The following is a 15,836-nucleotide window of genomic DNA, read 5'->3' as shown; positions in this document are numbered from 1 at the left end:
CAGTGGGTCACTCCCGCCATCTGATAACCAGCTTATCCAAACTACCACTCTGCCCAACCAGTTTGTCTCCCAGCATGGACACTGATTTCTCCCGTAATTCTCCAAGGCACAGCTAACAAGAATAAAACAATTAACAAACATGTACTGCAGATTCGGGGATGAAATAACAACAGTACAGTGTAGATTACAACTACTACTAGGAGGAGTTACTTTTAGAACACCCAGTGCGGCAGTGGCCAGCTCACCCCACCAATGGAGACTCTCCAGGCATCTCCTGGAATACCAGCCCTAAGAACCCCTGTGAATGTGTGTGTGTTCATGTGTGTGTGTACTCGCACACATGGGAAAAAGAGATGCAGAGAGTCAGAGACATTCAGAGAAAGATCTTTCCTCTCCAAATCCATGCCCTGCCTCATATGGCTATTGTGAAGATTGAGTTAAACAAATTAAACAATTGACAGCGGGAACACCCACCCACACAGGGTGTAATCTGGCTCCCATGGCTCAAACAAGGCAACGATGAAGGTCAGCAGTGCATTTCCCAGCTCTGAGTTATTCTGTCTTAAACAACACTAAGCAAAAGGCACCGACAGTCCAATCCAAGTATTATTGTACCAAGTCCAGTCCCACTGATTCCCTTTCACACTTTTTATCTCCAGCATAAAGAGATCAGGCCTAGACAACCCTTTTGGCATGGGCCAGTATGACAATCTCCTGTAAGAAATTACCTGTAATTGGACAAAACGCACACACACATTCTGTCTATCTCTTCCAAAATAAACAAACAGTACTTTGCAAGGACAGTTCAGCCTAAATCCCCTAAAAATTCACATGTTGAAATCCCAATGCCCAGTGTGACGGTATGAGGAGGGGCCTTCAGGAAGGTGCTTAAACTGTGAGGGTGGAGCCCCATGAACGGGATCAGTGCCTCACAGAAGAGGCTCCAGAGACACCCCCAGCCCCTTCCACCACGAGAAGCCTGCCACTGGAAGAGGCCCTCACTGGACCATGCTGGCACCCTGATCTTGGACTTCCAGCCTCCAGAACTGTGAGAAATAAATTTCTGTTGTTTATAAGCCACCCAGTCAGGTATTTTGCTATAGCAGCCCAAATGGACTAAGACATAGGAATATATTTTTTCCCCTCTGATTCGGAAAGGACATACACCAGCCAATAAATCCAATTTATGCTTCTAAACTAAACTTGTCAGCTTAGTGGAGACTTCAGTTTCCTCCAAAAACAAGTGAGTACTTGCTCTACATTTGTGTAATTAAAAAGGTCCATTCTGGTGATTTTCCCAAAACAAACAAAGTCTTCTCTGAAGATGAATTGATGACTCCACCTCTATAAGAAGAAAACAGCTGCCAACTTTTAAATGATTTAATGCCAACTTTCAAAAACAGTAAAGTCCAGATGGGCAGCCTCTTGCAGAAGGGATAAAAATGTAGCGTGAGGTGAAGGTATAACTTAATTTTTCGTCATATTAATATGATTTTCTTAGTGGTTCTTAAATCATGACTCCTTTCTCCATGGTTTGGGTAGACTGAGTTCATAAATTAAAAGTAAACTAGGTTTTCTATTCTTTTCGATTCCCCTTTACTTCATTTCTGAACTAATGCCATATCATTTCCATTCATTTCCTTTAAAATTCTATACCTAGCAAGCAGATAGTTCCTCTTCATTGTTCTTTTTTTCCCCATGGAGTACCATTTGATAATTCTGCCCATTTGTTTTGCCAAAACACTTTTGGAATCATTTTACTGAGCTCTATAAAGTATTCTTTGGTTTTTAACGGGAATATGTTAAATCTATGCATTAATTTGGGAAATATCATCTCTACTATCCACAGTTATGCTATATCTCTGCATTCATTTGGTTTTTTGAATTTTTCAGTAAAGGTTTTTTTATAGTTTACTTATGTGCCCTGAACATTCCACATTAATTTCCATATATTTTATAATTTACTCACATTGTGAATAAGATCTCTCTTTAGTTATCTTTTCTAGTTGGTTTTCACTGATATTTAGGACTGATATGTGTGTATATAGATTTATCTTGTATTTGCCCATTTCACTGAATGCTTTTAACATCTCAAATAGTTTTGTGGAGGGTGAAAATGGCTTAATTTGGGTCTTCTATTTCTTCAAATAAAGTTTTTCTTTCTTTTTTTCCCTTCTAATTTTTAGTTTTCATTTCTTTTGGAGATCCTTATGTGATAAAAATAATTTTCAGCATTACATTGGAAAATAATGGTGACAAAGAACACCTTTGCTTTTTTCATTTTTTTGTGTGTGAGGAAGATCAGTTCTGAGCTAACTTCTGATGCCAGTCCTCCTCTTTTCTGCTGAGGCAGATTGGCCCTCAGCTAACATCTGCGCCCACCTTCCTCTACTATCTATGGGAGGCTGCCACAGCATGGCTTGACAAGTGGTGCGTCAGTGCGTGCCCAAGATCCGAACCGGCGAACCCCGGGCCAATGCAGTGGAGCTCACGTACTTATCTGCTGAGCCACTGGGCCGGCCCCTGCTTTGTTGATTTTTTAAAGGGAAATGTTGCTAGATTTGCTCTACCATTTATAAAATCAACTCAATTTTAAATTCTTAGTTTTTCCTTTTTTTTTTGGTGAGGAAGTTCGCCCTGAGCTAACATCTGTGCCCATCTTCCTCTATTTTGTAAGTGGGATACCGCCACTGCATGGCTTGATGAGTTGTGTGTAGGTCTGAACCCAGCATCCGAACCTGCAAACCCCGGGCCGCCTAAGCGGAGTGCACAAACTTAACCACTACACCACTGCACCGGCCCGGTTTTTCCTGTTTAATGTTAAGAAAGAACAACCCCATATCTCACTTTTAAGGTGTTTAAGACTGGATGTTGAATCTTATCAAATATCATTTGGGGCTTTTATTGATATGACTATATGGTTCTATTATTGAAGTTATTGATATGTGGTTTTTATTTTGATAGTTTCCCTTTGATTGAATCATTCATTAATTCAGAGAGAATTCCCTGATTCTCCAATCTTGATTAGCCTCCCATCACTCTTTATCACATGCCCATTTTATTCTTTTCATGGTAATTATACCTGGAATAATCTTTTTATTTGTTTACATGTTTATTGTCTGTCCCCTATGCACAGGGCCCTTACTGGTATTGCTGCTTTGAAAGCCTTACCACTCAGGTCATCATTGCCATATTAAATTGTGATATACCCTGCTCCAGCATTACAGTACTATCTTGGAGCTGATATCCAGCTGAATCCAAAGCTGCTTCCCAAATCCTGGCTTTTCCTGCAGATCTATCTGCAAGTCATCTCTGTGCAGAAGTGGCCTTTCGCTCAGGAGAGAGCACTGCGTGGAAGTGACATTTCTCAATTTCTGAGCTAAAGTTCTGACCTACTATTAAGTTTTGCTGCCACTGGACACAGTGAGACTGGAGATTTATATATACTTTTATTCAGAGATCATACAAATAAGAACCCATCATCCTTAATTTTTTTAGCAAAATATAAACTACTTCTAAGTAAATAATAAGACCTAATAAGATCAAAATATCAGCTCTAGATAAGAAGTAACACTTGAATTCCAGCCCAGGTATTTTCACTTATTTACCGTTGTGACTTTGGTCAAGTCATTTACCCTCTTAGATTCCTCCTCTGTAAAACGAGGGAACTACATTAGATTTATAAATGCCTTCCAGCTGCAACTCAAAATCAATAACTTATTAGACAAAATTTATAAAATTAATATTAATAAACTACTCTTTTATATCTAAGTAGTTAAAATAAACCTTTGACAAGAGATTTTCACATATCGAGGTATACGGGGTAGCTATTCTGGTTCAAAACTGATTCAGCTTGAACTAAAGAAGACTGACTTATGGCCTATCAAACATACATTGTACATCTGCTTTAACCATTAAAGCAAAGGGCGCATTAAACATTATCTCAAAGTCAAAGAATGCACTCTTAAGATAAGAGTGCATACTTCCCCTCCTACGCCCACCAGTATCGGGTAACGCCATATCAGTCCTCCTGAAGATAAGTTCCCTTTCCTGGACATCAGGGTCATGCTGACCTGCTAATTTGCAACTGAACAGCTCTTTGAAACTTTGATAAATATGTATCCTGGGCATGTTTAATGTATGTTCTTTGTTCTAAAAAGGTATAAGACTACTGAAAACCATGCTTCTCCAGAATGCTTTCTTCCTTTGTGGAGATTCCCTTCCCAGGCTATAACCCTCACTCTGGCTCAAGTAAAACTCACCTTCTCTCTCCTGTCTATAGAATGGTTATTGGTAAATTGTGTCGACACCTTGGTAAACCTTCAGGTACCGCTCTCTTACAGAATATGAGAGTAGCTTAGCGGGATTTTGCACCCAAACATCAGATCATCCCTTCCAATTAAATCCCATGAATCAGATGATTTGGAGATGAACTTCTATGGTGGAAAACTCTGAGGTCATCTCCCTAGCTCCTCTGCTTATTCTAGAAACTGCTCCTCCCTCTCTCTTTCCCCCCCCCACTACAATGCAGCCACAGTCTGATTGCAATGCAACCCTTCCTTCTGGCCACATAGTTCATTACCTGTGGTCCAAGTTGGGCACCTCACTCAATCAGGGCCAGTAAGTCCCATCCCTGGAATTGGGGTCTTAGACAGGAAGGAAGATGGAGACTTGATCCCTAATGCCTGAAGTCATAAAATGTAAACCTTGGGTATTCCAGGCAGCGTGTTTACCATGGGAAAGACAGTCTGTAGGAATAAGAAGCAAACAGAAGATCTGGCATTGCTCATTCACAGACAAGCTGTATTCCTATCCCTAGAGCAGGCCGTTCAACTCTTCTTTGAGAAACACCCGAGTATACTTTCAATATGTTCTTTTTTACCTTAGCTGGTCAGAATCTGATTTTGTTGCCTTCCCTCACCCTAGTCCTCCCCAAAATCTAAAGTAACACAACTTCTATCCAAATAAATTGAAATCTCTCCTCTTCAGATAATCTCCTTGCCAGGGATGATTACTTCTCTCACAGCTCTGTCCATCTCCGTGACTTCTACAATACTGCCTTGAGTTATCTGCTCACATTACTCCTTTCTTTAAATTGAAAGATTTCCATTCACTTCACTAGAAAAAGATGTACTTGCTCCAGCTAAAACTGACCTCTGTGACTCAGAGATATTTTCACCTTGTTACCTTCACTTCCCAGCCCTTCTCCTTCAGACTCTGTTACACAGAGTGCCATAGTTTCCAGTGAAAGAAAATTCTACAGACACAGGTCAGTAAACTATATATGTATTTCTGTTGCACTTGTAAGATGAGCCTTAATTTCATCTACTCAGATCTTGAAGTGAGAGAAAAAAATAAAAGATGTGTGATACTTTATAATAAATAAGGCTTTGAACCAAAACAACTCAAGATACACTAGAATCATGGTAAATCATCAAAATAGCAATGTGACAGCAGTCCAAATTCCAGTATTATATCCATTTGTAACAATGTAATTATGCACTCCATATATTGGAACATACTTCTGAGGAAGGAACACAAATTATTTGCACAAAAGTATTACTAGCCAGCATAGAAAAAAGGGTTAATGAGGAAACAGGAAAGGTGTTAAGGGACATAAATTAACAGCTTATCCACAACTATTATTGAAATTTTCCTTTGTTTTGATTTTTCAGATGTCTCATCAGCTTATATGTTCTTCATAATAAAATTCCCTAATGGTTTTTCTTTCTAATTTATGTGAATATGCATCCCCTCAGAAAAATCCGATTCCAAGATTAGAAAGCTTTCCTTCTGTTTAGTCCTTAGAGACCATGAGATGTGTTTTCCCCCACAGGCAACACAAGTCCTGTGAAATGGAGGCAGAGCTGTCACGCCTTAAAATTCATTTCTAGGACTACAATCATTACAGTAGAGGCAAAGCAAATCCAAATTACCACTTCCACTTCAGGCCAACTAGAGAAGAGACAGCCCTCATTTCAGAATTCTTTAAATCTCTCCTGACAGGAGTGCTAGGAAAAGCACAGCATACGGAATCACAAATTGGTCTTTTGACAAACTGCCAATCTAGTGACTCCTAAAGGAAGAACAGTGAACACTGAGGACAAAACAGAAGTAATAGCCCAGAGATGCACTTGAAAACTGAACTAAAAATGCAGACAAAAGAGGGGGGAAAAAGGAGCCAGTTCAGCATACATGCAACTTCAGAGCCCCAAGGGAAAACTTCATAAGGAAAACTTTTATTGCTTTAAAATTTCTGCATAAATCTCTTTATAGCAGAGAGTCCCCGTGGTTTGGTGGAATGCTTTGGAGGCCTGGATATTATGACCCCAGAATTTCTTGTGCAGAAATTAAAAGTTAGAAAAAGACTTTCCTATTTTCTGTCTCCAGGGATGATTTATTTTAAAAGATATGCATATATATTTAATCTGTAAGTTTTGCTATAACAATGTGTTAAAAATATATATTTTATATTTTAAAATATAAATGTGTTTAAAAGTATAAATCTTTCTGGACAGAATGTCTTTGTTCTATGAAAGCTGCTGATTCATTTGTAAATTAATTTTGTGAAGAATTTTCATGACATACAAAACATGAAAAATTATATGGCAGTTTATTTGGATCAATTTCATGTAATTCCCCATGGGCTACAATAAAATCATAACACTGACGCCTAAGGTATCAGTGGAAATAAGCCAAAACTTAATTTTTTAAATATTTAATTCCCAATTGCTAACCTACTGACTTCAAATTACATACATTGAAATTCTTTTTCTTACTCAAAATTAGAAAGGAAACCATGTCCAGTATACCATCTAACAGCTACTTTTTTAAAGTAGGATCAAAAATTCCAGTTTAACCTAGTAAACATATTTTTCTCTCTTTTCTGAAATCCTCCGAAAATGACAGTAAAGGAAAAACTATTAAAGGTATAAATCCACAAGCACAAAGAGAGCTGGAAAGACACTACAGCAGACAAGGAACGTTAACAAATTTGTGAAGATGGAAAGCAGATGAAGAAGCAGAAACTGGCTTACAAGAGCAGAGAAACCTGAAATCTAACTGCCTAACACCAAACTGAAGCAGGCTGATGCTCTGAGAGCCCAGGAGGGGCTCAGGAATGGGAGGTCCTGGGAAAGGCAGAGATGCGCTGTGGGACCAGCAGCACAGGAGAACTGGTTGGAAAGAACACTGCAACCCACTCTATGAAGCCAGGTAACTACTCTTGTCTCACCTTAGGAAAACCTCACCAGATTTATTCTCTGTAGCAGTTGAACCAGTGAGGCCCCTGACTTGAGGAGTCCAGGCACAGCAGAGGGCAGGATGAGGCACCAAAATGAGAATAGAGGACTAATCAGAGTTAGGCATGATGAACAATGAGATCTCCCGCCTCTATCCCTATAACCCCTTCCAGGTCTCAGAACACGAGGAGTTATGTTTATTCCTCCAAATCAAGACAACAGAAAAGTTGTCAACACAAAAGTTGTCTCAGTGCCCCATTGCACCACGGAGACGCCCACCTGTCCACAAATTCCTCCATCACAACAGAGCTTCCAACCTGCTTGCATGGAGAGCCAAGTCTCACCAGACATTTAAGGAAAGCTTGAAAATGAAAGGCAGAGACACAAAGAGAAGAAAAAGAACTTGGAGGGGAGGGGGGGAAAGAATGCAGGCAAAGAACAAAACTGTTTTTTAACTCTGATTAATATTCTCCAAAAGATAAGGGAAGAGTAACCCAGTGTTTTTCCTCTCATGCCCTCCATAAAAGAGCTGGATTTGAGATCCCTTTAGGTACCATTCTCACCAAGTTTTGCCACTATTTGCCACTCTTTCTGCCTTGTTGGGATTAGACAATCTGCCCAACTCATCTTTATTCTTAGCAGAGTATAACACAAACACTCAAAACATTTATCAAATCTGAGACATTTTTAAAGATTTTATTTATTTATTTTTCCCCCCAAAGCCCCAGTAGATAGCTGTGTGTCATAGCTGCACATCCTTCTAGTTGCTGTATGTGGGACGCGGCCTCAGCAGGGCCGGAGAAGCAGCGCGTCGGTGCGAGCCCGGGATCCGAACCCGGGTCGCCAGCAGTGGAGCGCGCTCACTTAACCACCAAGCCACGGGGCCGGCCCTCTGAGACATTTTTAAAGAAAGAAAAAGTTTGCATTCCTCTATCATACTGTTAATGTTAGTAGAATTAGCATTATTTTCAATTTAATTCAATAATGCTGCTATGAACATTTGTGTTCAAGTTTTGTATAGACATATGTTTTCATTTCCATTAGGAGTGGAACTGCTGGATGACAAGGTAACTCTTGTTTAATCATTTGAAGAAATGCCAAACTGTTTTCCAAAGCAGCTGCAGCATTTTACATCCCCACCAGCAATGGGGAGTTCCAATTTTTCCACATCCTTGCCAATACTTGTTATTATATGTCCTTCTTATTATAGCTATCCTGGTGTTAAGTGGTATCTCATTGTTTTGATTTGCATTTCTCTAATAGCTAATGATGTTGAACATCTTTTCATATGCTTATTGGCCATTTGTATATCTTCCTTGGAAAAATGTCTATACAGCTCCTTTGCCCATTTTTAATTAGGTTATTTGTCTTTTTATTATTGAGATGTACAAGTTCTTTATTCTAGATACAAGTCTCTTAGATATGTGATTTGCAAATATTTTCTCTCATTCTGTGGGTAGTCTTTTCACTGTCTTTCCTGATGGTGTCCTTTGAAGCCAAAAGTTTTAAATTTTGATGAAGTCCAATTTATCTAGTTTTTTCTTTTGTTGCTTGTGCTTTTGGTGTCATATCCAAGAAGTCTTTTCCTAATTAAGGTCACAAAGATTCACCTCCGTGTTTTAAGAATTTTATAGTGTTAGCCCTGACATTGAGCTCTGTGATCCATTTTGAGTTAATTTTTGTACATAGTATGAGATGGGATCCTACTTTATTCTTTGCAAGTGGACCCTCAGTTCTCCCAGCACTATTTGTTGAAAACTGTCTTTCCCCTTTAATCGTTTTGGCACCTTTGTTGAAAATTTGCTCAATTTCTTAAATCTGTAGGTTTACATCTTCTGTCAAATTTCAGAAGTTTTCAGCCATTACCTCTTGAGTATTTGTTAGCTCCACCCGTTTTCTTTCCTCCTTCCAGGACTCTGACGACATGAATGTTAGATCTTTTGTTATAGTCACTCAGGTCCATGAGACTCTCTTCATTTTTCTCTTCAATCTATTTCTATTACGAGATGGGGTAATTTCAACTGTTCTATCTACAAGTTCACTGATTCTTTCCTCTGTCCCCTCCACTGTGGTTTTGAACTCATCCACTTAGTTTTTTATTTTGATGATTGTATTTTTTAGTTCTAAAATTTCCATTTGGTTCTTCTTTTTATATTCTATTTCTTTCCTGAGACTTTCTATTTCTTTCCTTTGTTTCAAGTGTTTTAGTAGTTGCTCATTGAAGCATTTTTATGTCTGCTTTAAAATCTCTGTCAGATAATTCTAACATCTCTGTCATCTCGGTTTTGTCATCTGTTAATTGGCTTTTTTAATACAATTTGAGATATTCCTGGTTCTTGATATGATGAGCGATTTTCTATTAAAATCTAGACATTTGAGATATCATATTATGAGACTTGGGGCCTTATTTAAATCTTCTGTTTTAGCTGGCTTTTTCTGACACAGCACTGGAGAGGACATGGGGGTGGGGAGCAGGCACGACCTCATTACTGCCAGGTTGGAGAAGTCCACGTTTTCCACTTGGCCCCACTGACACCCCAGATGGGAGCCTTCTCATTACTGGCCAGTGGGGATGGAGGTCCTGGCTCCCTACCTAATGTTCTCTGACACCAGAGGCGGGGAGGAGGAGTTGGGGCACCTTGTTACAGCCTGGTGAGGGTGGAAGTCTAGGCACTCCACCAGGCCTTTGCTGGCATGGGTGGAGTTGGTGGGGGGGGGGGGTGTCACAATTTTTTTCTGTAGTTTTTGGCAGATAGAGCAGTTATTGCCTAAATGTTTTCTGTCTGCTATGCTGCCCCTTTCCTGGCCCTTCAGCTAGAAAGTATTTTGTCGGGGCTTTTTTTGTCTGCACCACTGGCATTTCCAGGTTGCCAGCTTCTTCAGTTTCAAGTTGGGATACGTGAGGCAAAAAGAAAAGCCAGGGAGCTAACCATCGTGTTCTTTCTTGCGTCACAAGGGCCCTAGCTGGTCTATCATCTCTCCACCTTTTAGAGTCTTCTTATGTTTGTTTCATACGTAATGTTCAGGGGTTTTAGTTGTACGTAATGGGAGGAATAGGGCAAAGTAGATCTACTCCATCTTCCCATAAGTAGACGTCTAAGTAGACCTTTTTATAAATAGAATCATATTTTAATCACTAGGAGATATTAATGTTAAAGGAACTTTGAAGTTAATCCTTTCCCAGTTAATAATTACTAATTTATCTTTGGTACATTCAAACTATTGGGTTTGCTTTAAATGAGAAATGCCTACAGATTATTTACACGTTTCTGAATACTGACTATAACTGTCCTCTTTCAAAATTTGAATTAAATTCTTCCAAATAATTACTTTTTAAAATGTTTTTTCCTTACTGCCAATCTGAAGATGTTTCAATGGAAGGCAATTCCTTAAACCATCTAGTGCTAAAGAATATAATGAGAATCCCCATGTCTTTCCAGAAGTATAACATGGAAACATTTCTCAGAAGTATTCTATTTCAGAAGCTTGCCTGTATCTAAAAGATGATTTCACTTCTCTTACTGAGTTTCTATATACTCACCAACAATTGCCTATTAAAGATATTTATTTAGGGGCCGGGCCCGTGGCATAGTGGTTAAGTGCGCACACTCTGCTACTGGCAGCCTGGGTTTGGATCCTGGGCGTGCACTGATGTGGCGGCATCCCACATAAAGTGGAGGAAGATTGGCACGGATGTTAGCTCAGGGCCAGTCTTCCTCAGCAAAAAGAGGAAGATTGGCATGGATGTTAGCTCAGGGCTGATCTTCCTCACACACACACACAAAAATGATATTTATTTAACAATTTTTGGATTTACAGACCTATGACTTTTGTTTCAATAACCATTCCTCCTTTTCAAATATCTGTCCTGTCATACATATTAATATCTAGTAATACTATCTTTTACTGCCCTCTAATTATCTGCCAGGCACTCTGCTAATGAACTCTTATTACATTTGATCTTATTTAATCTTGTTTAAGACAAGGACAGTGAAGCTCAGAAAGCCTGAACTGAAAGCATTCGTAAGTGGCAACGCCAGCATCGGCACACAGGCCCTCTGCCTCCCAGCTTCATGCTTGTTTTGACAACGCTGCATCTGAGTAAGTACCTTTTCCTTCCAAGGTGAAAGCTTACAGGTATGTTTTCTCCCTTAATGCTACTTTGTAATTTCTACCATTCTTTGATTTTTTTTGGTTGTTTGTTTTTTGGCTGAGGGAGATTAGCCCTGAGCTAACATCTGTGCCCATCTTCCTCTGTTTTGTACATTGGATGCTGCCAGAGCATGGCCTGATGAGCAGAGCGTAGGTCCATGCCCAGGATCCAAACCCTCGAACCCCCGGCCGCCAAAGTGGAGGGCACGAACCCAACCACTACGCCACTAGGCTGGCCCCCATTCTTTGATTTTTATCTTGGCCAATTTTTCCATCTAAGAAAAAAAATTTAATACAGAAATTGAAAATATAAGATATGTGTAATGGGTCTTGAGGTTAAAAATCAAAATTTATTTACTATTTTTAAGTTCAGCATATGTCATTAAAAAATACTGACAATTCTTCAAAGCTTTACCACATGAGCACTGCTGTATTGTATTTGGGTATGAAGAGAAAACACTACTGGGCAGTTGCAAACTCTGAAAAGAGAAAATAACAGGAAAAGTAAAATAAAATAAGCTGTGTTAATAAATCCGTGTTAATGGTAAGATTTACTGTTTAAAACGTATCTTTAATTTAACCTAGAAGATAGAGACAAAAAGGCTACAAGTCTAAGCATCTCTTTATTCAATGCAGAACTATTTTATACTAAAATTTTAATTCACTTTCATTTAAATTTTATAGAAGAATGGATATTTAATTTGCCTCATCACAGTTTCACATTTGATAATATTTTTTTTCATTCAAAAGATTTTGGCTAATAAATCCTCTTACAAACACTAAAAACTACTTCGCTTTTTTCCACTTCATTGAACATTCATTCAAATATTCACAAATATTTCCAAACTATTGATCAGGTGAATTCCTTACTAATTGCTTAGTCAGTAGTTCTTTATAGCTGTCATTCTTTGCTAATCCTTTACATTTAGAAAGATTCCTGTTATTTTTATTTAGCAAAGTAGAATGCAGATACCACACACCCCGATTTGTACAGATCACAGCTCCCTATTCCACGACCGAACTTTTCAAATACAGAAATGAGCCGTTCATTATTTGGATAACTATATGTATTCTGTATAAATTTCCCTGCGGATATACTAAACTACCATTTGGGAAGGTTTACCTTAAGCTTTTTTTTCTTAGTAATCTATTCATATTTGGGGGGCCTCTTTTTGCTGCACACTACTGTATCCCACTGCTATCAAATTAACAGAAAATGTTGAAATCATAATTATGAGTATTTTAGTTATTTCAAATATCTTTTCTTGCTATGTTCAATTTCCTAATGATAAAAATGATCCTTTCATACCCCAAATTTAAGCTGAACTAGTTGTTTTGTAAAATGACTGCTGTTGCAAATGAAAATTATTAAAAGGTTAACAAGCTGCCTCAGCGTAAATAAAAAAACACTTCCTAGCATTGCTACTAAAATTTTATCTAGACTACGCCTGGAAGTCAACAACCGCTACACATTTTCAAAACAGAAGACATACAGCACTTGCCAGTCGGACAGCCAAAACCGCTGGCAGTCTCACACACATGGACCTCGCGAGGAAGACGCTCCTCCGCGGCATCACCGCCTGAGACTGGTGATCAGGTAGCCATGCGAACGTAAAACATTCGTATGCGGTCGATTCCTACGGAAGAAGGTGGGGAAGGGAACTGACGTTCATCTGTTCACCACCACTACTATAAGCGACTGTAAAAAGCCTGCCTCTCCGGCTTTGAACCGCCTCGAGTTCAGACAACACAAGACGTCCGCACTGCTCAGGACGGCCGGCGACGGGGAGGCGGCTCGCTAGTTCCCCGAGCAGCGAAGCCCCGCTTCCCGCGAACACGGCCCCGGCGACGTCCCCGAGCGCGCATCTCGCCGGGCGCCGGCTCCGCGGCCGCCCGCGCCCCGCCGTCCTCCGACGCGCCTCCGCGCGGACGGGCTGCGCGGTGCCCGTGGGGTCGCCGCACGTCCGGGGGCCGCCTCCCAGGGAGGGCGGTCACTGGGGGGGCACCGCAGCCAGGCGGGGGCGGGTGACACGCCACGAGGCTGCGCACGGCCCCGGGCGGCCCCGCTCACAGGGCCGGTTGGCGCCCGCCTCCCGGTGCGGCGTCCGCGGGCTCCCCCTCCGGCCCGAAGCCCGGCCGGCGCGGCCCCAGCGACCAGCACGGAGCCCGCGGCCGCGCGCAGGCCCACAGGCCAGGCCGGGCCTCGGGCCCCGCCGCCGTTGCCAAGGCGACCGCCGCGGAACGTTCGCGCGGCCCCGCCCCCCGGCCAATCGGACGGCGCTCGCCGGCGCCCGAGTTCTCTTTGTTCCGCAGCCATTTCAGGCCGCAGCGGAGGCGGCGCCGCTGCGGCAGAGGGCCCGAGCGCCGGAGCCTCTGGGATGGTGTGGGACCGGGTAGGTGCGCGGGGCGCGGCCCGGCCGGGGGCGGGAGCGGAGCGGCTGCGGGAAGCCGCCAGGGCCCGCGGGGAGGCGCCCGGCCCGCCGGCCGTTTGGAGCCGCCGGCGGCGCGGTTCGAAGCCCAACAGCTGCCGGCCGGGGCCTGGGGCGGCGGGGGCCTGTCGGGAGCCCGCGCCCCGCCCGTGGAGCCGCGGCGTGGGGGCGGCCCGCCCGCCGGGTCCGCCCGGCGGCCCCTCGGCGGCTCCGGGGCGCGGCGCCGGCTCTGCGTGGCTCGTCCCCGCGCTCGCGCCTTTGTATCGCCGCGGACACGCCGCCGCCGGCCGCCCGGGGGTGGGGACGCGCCGCGGTCCGGGGAGCGCCTGTCGGTTGTCGGCTGGCGGGAAAGCCGAGCGGATCTTGCACGGGTTCTTCCAGGCCGAGTCCGTTACCCGGCCGGTCGCCGGGCCGGTCGGCCCCTCGGCCGCCGTGGGTGTGGAAAGCCCGAGGTGGAGGCGTTCCACAGATGGGGGTGGACGGTTGTGCGGAGAAGCTCGGGGGCAGCGCTGCTTGGGCGGTGCTGACTTCAGGGATGAGTGCTTCGATAGTACTGACTCTCTGCCCTAAAGGAAAGACGTTTTTGAAATACGAGTTGCCTCGTGGATCAGGCATTTGGAAATCTAAGGATGTAAAATGGTGCCCTGATGTGCTCATTTTTAGGATAACAAAAGTTCCTTTGGGTTTTAGACTTCCCTATTGTTTCAGAGCCTTCAGATTAGCATGGTAAACAAGTTAGACTTAGTGAAGAAGGGGGGTTCAGTTTTTTGGGAAACGACTCCGCTTGTACCCTGCCCTGCACCCCGTTCCCCTTAGAGAGCAGCCCCGCCAGGTTGCAAGCCAGCAACTGCGAAGGGGACATTAGTTTGAAAGGGCAGATTTCCTTTTTATTCCAGGGCGTATGCGGTGCATCCATGCGTAGCAGTTGGGCAGTGCGCTTTTTACCTCCCCTGGTGTACCGCGGGCCTGGGGAACTGTTCGTGCGCCCTTGTCTTTCCTGAGGGGGCCCCCACCCGCATCAGCGCTGATGTGGTTGCCTCTTCCTCCTGATGCTCACTGAATGTTAAATTCCTCCCACTCAGATAGCCATACAAATCTCTTAAAGCAGTCAAGCTTATTTCCTTTATATATTGTGAGCAGGATCAGATTTTGGTAAAAATATATATGATTCTGGTTGTAAATATTTCCGTCCTCAACACTTGTTATTGTATTCATTGTTTTTACGACTAGTTTTTTTTTTTATATAATGTTAAAGCCATCACATGAACTTAGTTTTGCTAAATACTGTCAATAAACTGCATTGAAATGTAAATGTACTATATTGAGAAGAATTGCTTGCATTTAACCATGTTAGATTCGGCAAATGTTTTTAAGAAAAGGAATTTGCTTTAAAGGAAGCCAAACCTAGTGACATATGTAATGAAATAAATTTATCAAATATAAACTGCAGAGAGGAGCACAGCAGTAAGTGGGAGTTATTTTTATTGCCCGGGGCATAAATTATGAATATGATCTTCAAATACATACTGGTGCCAAAAAGATCTTGTTCCCAAAAAAAAACAATTTGGTTTACCAGCAGAAGGGTGAGAAAGCTGAGAGAATTGAAGTGATTGATTAACTGATGAAGTTTTCAAAAACAGTGGACAATAATACCACCTTCAAAATGGAAGGATCAGAAACCTTGCAATTCCCCAGATGGGGAATCTTGGGGATCTTTTTCAGTTGGCGCCATTGGCAGGTGAGAGGGGTCTCCTGGGTTGCAGAGGGGGTGAACTTTACAGTGGAAGACAGATGTTTGCAAGGTTGGTGACTGTAAATTTGTAGTTATATGGATGCATGTTATTGTAGGAGCAGGTTCCTAGAAGGCACATTTGGTTGCTCCAAGACCTCCTTACTAGAATTCTTTGAGGTACTTGTCAGTACGTGTAATAAGTAAGAATATTAGAGTTCCAGAGTCTCAATGGTTAAATGAGATATTGGAACAGGAAGTAGGGGGGAAGATCTGTCTTGGAAT

General features: G+C 42.4%; 1 protein-coding gene and 1 long non-coding RNA gene across 5 annotated transcripts in view; one reads left to right on the top strand and one right to left on the bottom strand.

Moving 5' to 3' along the window:
• LOC147917369 (uncharacterized) overlaps positions 1-13,608 on the bottom strand; it is a 57,723-nt gene extending 44,115 nt beyond the window's left edge. For all 3 annotated transcript variants that reach the window (XR_015552046.1, XR_015552047.1, XR_015552048.1), the window contains exons 1-2: positions 12,887-13,608; positions 11,752-11,872 (exon numbers count right to left, since the gene is read on the bottom strand). This is a non-coding gene — a long non-coding RNA (uncharacterized LOC147917369). The remainder of the gene's footprint in view (positions 1-11,751; positions 11,873-12,886) is intronic.
• TNPO1 (transportin 1) overlaps positions 11,324-15,836 on the top strand; it is a 92,115-nt gene continuing 87,602 nt past the window's right edge. The window contains exon 1 of one of the 2 annotated variants that reach the window (XM_087430206.1): positions 11,324-11,342. Coding sequence is in view for 1 of the 2 variants with exons in the window: in XM_087430203.1 (XP_087286329.1) it covers positions 13,772-13,786 (15 nt within the window). In the remaining variant the exon portion in view is untranslated. Of the gene's footprint in view, positions 11,343-13,656; positions 13,787-15,836 lie in introns of those variants that run through there. The other variant, XM_087430203.1, reaches the window with a different exon arrangement.

Source organism: Ceratotherium simum, chromosome 4 (assembly GCF_057802395.1).
Source record: "Ceratotherium simum simum isolate JZ-2026a chromosome 4, ASM5780239v1, whole genome shotgun sequence".
NCBI classification, from domain to species: Eukaryota; Metazoa; Chordata; class Mammalia; order Perissodactyla; family Rhinocerotidae; genus Ceratotherium; species Ceratotherium simum.
Note: the sequence above shows the minus strand (reverse complement) of the source record. Positions and strands in the feature narration are given on the sequence as shown.